This window comes from Rhipicephalus sanguineus, chromosome 9, assembly GCF_013339695.2.
Source record: "Rhipicephalus sanguineus isolate Rsan-2018 chromosome 9, BIME_Rsan_1.4, whole genome shotgun sequence".
Lineage (NCBI taxonomy): Eukaryota > Metazoa > Arthropoda > Arachnida > Ixodida > Ixodidae > Rhipicephalus > Rhipicephalus sanguineus.
This window is the reverse complement of record NC_051184.2, coordinates 46,118,253-46,126,121: the sequence shown is the minus strand read 5'-3', so window position 1 is coordinate 46,126,121 and position 7,869 is coordinate 46,118,253. Positions and strand designations below refer to the sequence as shown.

The window sequence follows — 7,869 nt, the reverse complement described above, 5'->3', positions numbered from 1 at the left end:
CGCTAGAGGTCGGTCATTTGACCTGTCAAGCCCGCACAACCTGCGAATTCCTTAATTTTTTTTACTTATCGTGTTTATTTTTGTAGTTTGTACAGCCTGAATGACATTTGTTGTTCACAACAAGTTTGTTTACAAAATTTTTGTTCATTTGTTCCTTAATGCATGGCCTCCGTGATTGCTTTATAAAGTGCGTTTAAGATCACTGAGGCTGGGTGTAATGTTTAACGTTCTGTCGTTGAAAGTCGCCACCGTCGTAACAACATACAACATGGCGGTGGGCGTGTGTGAATCGTGTGAGGTGGCGGCGTGATTTTTCGACGCCCGGTTTCCTCCACGGCGATCTTCGAAACACGTGGCAGACTTTTTAGCGCTCAGTCACGCGCGCACGCTCGTAGACGATCATGGATCACAGGGATCAGTTGCTCGCGCTAAAGGTCATGCGCCTGACGCGGCCATCCCTCTTCACGACGTTGCCAGTCGTGTGCGACTCCCGGGACATACCGGGTAGCATGTGGATGCAAGAGCTGAAGCAGGACCTGGGAGCTCCGTTAGGTCTGGAGCTCTTCGGCGCCGGCAGCTTCCTCATGCTACCCCAGAGCTTCGGCAACATCTACTTGGGTGAGACGTTTTCCTGCTACATGAGCGTACACAACGACAGCCAGACCACCGTGCGCGACGTGTCGGTCAGGGCCGAGCTACAGACCGATTCGCAGAAGGTGTTGCTGGCCGGTCGCGCCGACGGTGCTGTAGCGGTCGCCGAACTGGCTCCCAACAGTAGCATCGACGAAGTGATCCACCACGAAGTGAAGGACATCAACACGCACATACTCGTATGCACCGTCAACTACTCGACGCAGGCCGGGGAGAAACTGCACTTCCGGAAGTTCTTCAAGTTCCAGGTCAGAAACGGTCGCGACCGTTTTCAACCACTGTTGTGTGTGCATCTGTGCCACGTGTGCTACACGGCGATCAGTTGGCGTAGATTTTTGCAAAGGCTACGGGAATAGCGAATTATCCGATACAACGAAGTTGTTGGTCGTTCAATAAGAAGACTTATTTAAAGCGAGAAATGCCAACTGGTTTCGTTTATGGTAACTTGAAAGAGTGACAACATGAGAACCCACTGTTGTGTGCGTCTGGGCTTCTGGGCTGCACGGCGATAAGTTGGCATACATTTTTGGCTAAGGTTACGGGAATAGCGAATTATTCGATACAACGAAATTGTTGGTCGTTCGGTAACGAGACTCGTTTAGAGCGATAAATACTAGGAGGTTTTGTTTGTGGTAACGTAAAAGAGCAATGACAAGTACACAAATTCTTGTCCATACCACCTGCGGTGACAGTGCAAGTTAGTACTACTGCATTCTTTACCGTTGTAGAGTCTTGGCAGAGTGCACATATGGGAGTCAAACAGATCCTTATGAAGCATTCTGTTGGATGGAACCAAGCGTTATACCTGCTTGGCTGCACATATTGTCCCGTATTAATCCAGTACACAGGACTGTGCCAGTTACCCCAACGCTGAACTTCTGCTGTTCATAGCCCAACATTGTGCATTCTTTCATTGTGTTTCAATTTTGATTAACTGCAGTGTGTCTGAGTGAAGTACAGTTGAATAGAACCGGTAGCACTACATGAACACAGGTAGAGCAGATTGTGGTGCATACCTAAATCCTTGTGGGAGCTTATCTTTTGTTGATACCTGCTACTGGTGCTAGATGGCTCCAGTTGCTTGTGCTCGAGAAAGCACTCATCATCAGCCTGACAGTGCCCACTGCAGGGCAAAGGCCTTTACCATGTTTCTCTGATTAACCCGTTCCTGTGCCTGCTGCAGCCACATAATCTCCTCAAACTTCCTAATCCCTATTCGTGCAAGAAAGCGCTGCAAGACTGTTTGTATGTTCAGCTGAATATCTTAATAAGTTTGGTTTCAACATTAAATTACCTTTTTTTATATTTGATCTTTGTTATAAGCACATAGTTACATACTCATATCAGCTGTATTCTTTATTTACCTTGTTGAATATATGTTAATTATATTAGGATTTGCCTCTGCAAATGCATAATTCTGGCTTAACCCCCAAAGTGTTTTTCCGATTCATGACAGATTTGCTATTATTACACTGCCAAATTGAGGAAGCATTGTTTATGATGTGGCACCATGGGGCTCAAAAAATCACTGAGAACGTTGATGGATATCACGAATAAAGGTCACCTACCTTGTTTGTGAATGTGTTAAAATGTAGACCTACTTAGCATTGTTCCAGAGGTCACAAAATGAAATTGCTATTTCACAATGCATCCTTAATGCAACCATTGTCAAGTATCACGAAAACGGCATGAAAAATTTCATGTATGATGATGGTAACCTTGTGCCGACACGTGTACAGGTTGAGGATATGCAGGAAAATCACGGGTGTGTCATCACAATGTGTTTAAACATCCAAGATGAGAGAGAGAGAGAGAAACCTAGCGCCATCCAAGATGAGATTATAATCCCAAATGCACTCCTCAACTTTTGCTGCTTGTTTATATTTGCACAGCTGCACGTGAACAGTGGAACTTTGTAAGGATGTTTCTTTTTATTTTTTGTGCATGCATGCTTTCTAAGGCAACTGCCCTTTAATATGAAGTATAAACATTGTCCCAGGTATACAAGCCACTTGACGTCAAGACGAAGTTCTACAACGCCGAGTCTGACGAGGTCTACCTTGAGGCGCAGCTTCAGAACATTACCTCCTCGCCGATATGCCTCGAGAAAGTGGCGCTCGAACCGTCCCCATACTTCAACGTCTGCCAACTCAACACGTGCGGAGACAACCAGAGCGTATTTGGTCCTGTCAACTTCCTGAACCCGCACGACACACGGCAGTATTTATTCAGCCTGTCGCCCCGGGCTCCATCCACCGAGACGGGCGAGCCGGTAGCGCAGCCCGAGAAACGCCGCAGCGGCGTCACCAGCATCGGCAAGCTCGACATCGTCTGGCGTTCGGCCATGGGCGAGAGAGGGCGTCTGCAGACGTCGCAGCTAGAGCGGATAGCACCCGGCTACGAAGACATCAAGCTCACGATCGAGTCGGCGCCGAGCACCGTGAACCTCGAGGAGCCGTTCGAAATCGCCTGCTCCGTGATGAACACGTGCCAGAGGACGATGGACCTGGTTCTCGCGCTCGAAAACCTGCCGTCTTCGGGTCTACTCTGGCAAGGCATGTCGGGTCAGAGCCTCGGCAAGCTGGAACCCCAGGCGACCATTCGCATCCGGCTCGAGGCAGTTCCATTCCGGACGGGACTCCAGAGCATCTCGGGGATCAAGCTGTCGGACACTTACCTCAAGCAGACGTACGACTACGACGAGATAGCATGCGTGCTCGTGTGCGCCAATGGAACGACAGTTTCGTGTTGACTGCGGTTTGCGTTTATTTCGTTGTTTGGGAAGAGCTAATGTCGCCGCATGGCAGTATTGTGCGGACAAACAAACTATGGTGCGAAAGATCTGTTGCTGCTTTCGCCGACTTGTGCGCATTCCCGAAGCTAAGAGGTGGTTATATATTTGTTACGCGTCGTTGAGGAATATAAATGCTGAACTATTTGATTCACTATTACATATTTTCGTGGTCTTTTTTTTAATGCGGCAAGCTTTCACTATGTGGAATTTCGAAATAAAACAACCCACAAATGTTGAGTTCTGGTTTTATTGGCTAGAGATATAAGCATGCTTGTAAGACTGGCCGACAAACTCTCGAACTACACATATATCTCTCTTTTCATACAGTAAATCTCATCTATATTGAACGGAATGTATCACAAGAATGTACACAAGTATGGGGGGAAAAAACAAACGCCTTCCTGGCTGCCTTAGCAGCAAGGTCCGTGCCCTTGGAAATCAAACAAAAGTGGATTTTTTTTGTACAGTCAGAGACGAAAGTTTGTGGACCACAAGATTTGACGAAAGATTCCTCTTTGCTGCAGCCTCAAACTGACCAGTAGGGTCTCAACACTGCATGCACTGAGAATTACAGTTTTGAAATTTCGAGCTGTTTCAGTGTTTCCAATGAACCCATGGTCCACAAACTTCCATCCGCAAATGCACAAACAGTGACAGGATGAAGCTGCGAGAAAACGAATACTAAAACGCATTTTGAGTGGAATGACTGTCGACAGCAGCAAAGTGCAGTGTTGCATGCCCCAAACCGTGGCGCTGCTGTAAAAAGCAATCTTTAATAAAAGTCAAAGCATTAAATGATCCTGTGATTGCACTGCTTTAATTGAATTAGCTTGGAAGTGCACTGTTTGTGCTGGGAGTACCAGAGTGCTTGCTTACCCTGGCTCAATCACTTAGATGCTGAGCTTTGTGTGTGCTGTGAGTGCCCTGAAATTTGAGAGTTTTTCTAAACTATCGTTAAACTGCATACCGAAAACATTTTTCTTACTCATGCTACTCTCGCAAATGCAGCTGAAATGTAATTGAAATGCAAGCTACACATCAAGGTAGTGCAAAAAAAAAATGTCCACTCAACTCTTGACTTAATATGAATGATTAAGACAGCTACTTTTTTTTTAAGTTGTAGTGACAGGAACACCATAGACTGCATGCGCCCTCAGAGACAGCCATCATTGTAATACCACGTGCATTCCCATTCGTGTGCACTTTTAGCTTCTCTTTAAAGTGATGTGACTTTCACACTCATTCAGTGCCTTCTTTAATGGAACTGCCGGATCCACTCCGGATCCAGAAGTTCTAATTCGTCTAATTTTGCGGTTTGTAACACACACACACACACAAAGCTGAGTTTGCTTGGGGTAAAAGGATGTAATAACGCTTAAAGCTTTTGAATTCCTCTCAGACAGAAATAAAAAGAAAGCACCCTCGTTGTGTAACACTTTTGAATGCCAGAATAAAAGACACTCAAACCTCATTATAACAGTTACATCTGCCACGAAAATAACTTCGTTATATCCGAAAATTCGTTATAAACGTTTATTTTTAACACTGTACCTATAACAAAATTATTCATTTACTTCGTTATAACTGATAATTCATTATATCGAGGTTTGAGTGTACTACAAGACGTTCGTTTTTATCTGTTTTTGGAATTCGTTAAGACTTTAATTAAGCTCAAACGATCCCTATCTGAATGTTTTCTGTGAGAGTGCAAAGGCAATGAATGCAATGAAACTGTGAAAAAAAAAAAGACACTTTTGCAGTCGTGTACACTTAAGTACTGACACAAGTCTGTGGTTTATGTGGTAAAAGTCAGCCATGCAACGCTAAGTTGACACTTCAAAAGATCAATTCCGATAGAGAGAGAACATGACAGTATTTCTTCACGGAGAATGGGCATCGAACACAACTACCCCAAGACATAACATTTCCTTGCATGTTTTCATAATTACAGGAAGCTTGAATTCTAAGCCTCTTGCAGCTAGTTGCACGTGCTGGGATTTCGATGCCAGCGTGAAGCAACACCCCATCGCACAAGAACGGGAAACATCACCGCGAAGTAAACATGCTCGCCTGGCACAACAAACCACCCGGCATTGCTGCTCGCTTCAACATTGGGGGAGTGGGAGGGGCACGGATGTGTGGGCATAACGTATGAACAATGACAGAAGAAGAAAAACACGAGTGCCAACACTCTGATCACAGAGTTGGAATGATTGCGATGACCCACGTTTATAGCCGCTACGACCAGCTAAGCCATTAGGCTCTTTGTCTAGGGCTCTACCTTTGAGCTGAAACTTGCACGAGCCCGTCAAGCTGCAAAAAATAAAAAACAAAGGTGCCTCCAGGCAACAAGCTCTTGACTGGTCATAAAACGCGGTGTCTCGGTGCATCGTCGCACGTTCTCGGGGACGTTCGTCCCTGGGAATGATCGGAGACTCAGTCGGCACCCACGATGCCTTCCTCGCCAGCGTTCGGAATGGGCGGGTGCATCACTTTCTTCGTGATGCCCGGGCTGGTGCTCAGGAAAGGGAAGCCGTTGACCATCACGCCGTGCGTCGGCGTGTTCAGGGGCGACGGGAACGGGGAGTTGGTGGGCGACGGCGTCGTCGGGTCGGATCGGGGCGACAGGTGGCCTCCGCTGCGGAGCGACTTGAGCGCCGAGTGGATCCGGAAGTGCACCAGAGACTCAAGCAGGTAGTCGCGGTAGTTGTTCCTGCGCAGAAGGCGGAAGAAAAAGGGCCAGTGACTTTCCCATCTAGTTCCAGAGACAAGTGCCAGTTTTTGGGCAAGTTGGTGGATTGGAGCAAGCGTAGATTAAAGGAGAGAGGGAGAGACCGCACACGAGGTGGCCTTTTATTTTTTAATTTTTTGTGACCGCACGTGTCTTCAAAAACTACAAAAGCAACTTCTTTTTTTTACCAAGAAAGAAAATTCGGTGATTTGGAATTGCGATTGCAAACAATACTGATATAGGAGAGAAAGAGAGAGAAGCAGGGAAAGACAGGGAGGTTAACAAGACCACGTCCGATTAACTGGATATATGAGAAGAGAACAAGGGAAGGAGGAACACAAACAATCTGCACTGCTCACAATATTCCTTCTCGTACGCTACCTCTCGCCATCTTGTGGTTCTGCACATTGCGTCTAAACTCTATATTCTTGCTATATGCCTTGAATCGTGGTACAGTGAAACCTCGGTGATACGAATCTCACGGGACCACTAAAAATATTCGTATCATCCGAAATTCGTATCACCAGAAAGCATGGAAAATTAGCGTGCGACAAAAGAAAGCTGGCGTACATTTTCATGTATTGTTTGTCAAGGCTGCAGCAACGTCAGGAAAAATCTTGAATGATTGTCAGTGAAGTTTTGTATGTCGGCAATTATACCAGCACTCGTAAATATACGGCCCGTACGCATGCATTTAATTAGTGAACCAGGTGCGTTGTGACCCGCGGCACTCGGAGGCCGTGACGCGTCTCTGAAGGTTTATTTTGACCGTAAGAAAAGCATTTTTCTTACAACGTGATTCTGATTATTTATCGGTGCGGTGCACATGCCCACGCTTGCGTTCCCGCACTCGCACGTACTTGGCGCGTCTTGCGCGACAGTGCGGACAGCACCTCTTCGTACCTGGGTGGTACCGAATGTTCGTATCAAACGTCCCTGGGTGAAAATCAGTTCGCAACAACCGCACTCCATTACATTGCAGGCCAATGGGCCTTGGCCGGGACCAACGAAAAATTCGTATCACCACGAAATTCGTATGAACTGTGATCGTATCACCGAGGTTTCACTGTAGTAACAAAGGCTGACAGAAAAAAAAAAGTGATGGTTATGTGAACAAACTGTGCATGGGAAACACGAATGTGATTACAGTATAATTTCTGGGGTTTTATGCACAAAAACCACGATATGATTATCAAGTATGAAAAAGTATGAGCCGTGGTGGAGGGCTCCGAAAATTTCAACCACCTGTGGTTCCTTAATGTGCACCTAAATCTAAGCACATGGGCCTCTAGCATTTTGCCTCCCATCGAAATGCGGCCACCGCGGCCATGATTGGATCCCATGACCTTCGGGTCAGCAGTCAAGCACTATAACTGGAAGACCACTGCAGCGGGTGAATATTATTAACTCTGCAAGCATAAAAAAAGACATAAATAAAGGTAGAATGGCTCTTGACCGGTAAATATGGAATGCAGTCATGACAGGAAGCAGTAGCTTGCAGAGTAGGTGCTCCTATGTGATCTTCTGACAACTCTGCAAGAATGTAAACCATTACCACATGTGGCTTGCATAGCAGTTGGCGACAGTCTGGATGATACCACTCGCTCCACGATCAGCGATGCAGAAAATATATCCAGAATGGAAGCAGGAGGGACAGAGCAATCTTTTCAAAGCAATAGCTGCTGTGGGCCCT

The 7,869-nt window shown here is 46.2% G+C and overlaps 2 protein-coding genes across 3 annotated transcripts in view; one reads left to right on the top strand and one right to left on the bottom strand.

Annotated features, from left to right (window-relative positions):
• The first annotated feature begins 253 nt into the window (after positions 1 to 253).
• LOC119405102 (trafficking protein particle complex subunit 13) lies at positions 254 to 3,682 on the top strand. The gene is made up of 2 exons (XM_037671892.2): positions 254 to 899; positions 2,651 to 3,682. The coding sequence occupies exons 1-2, from the start codon at positions 402 to 404 to the stop codon at positions 3,401 to 3,403; spliced, it is 1,251 nt and encodes a 416-aa protein (XP_037527820.1). The 5' UTR covers positions 254 to 401; the 3' UTR covers positions 3,404 to 3,682.
• The window catches only part of LOC119405101 (tetratricopeptide repeat protein 39B), a 117,414-nt gene continuing 113,225 nt past the window's right edge, over positions 3,681 to 7,869 (bottom strand). For both annotated transcript variants that reach the window (XM_037671888.2, XM_037671889.2), the window contains exon 18: positions 3,681 to 6,158. In XM_037671888.2, the coding sequence (XP_037527816.1) occupies positions 5,882 to 6,158 (277 nt within the window). In that variant the 3' untranslated portion in view covers positions 3,681 to 5,881. The remainder of the gene's footprint in view (positions 6,159 to 7,869) is intronic.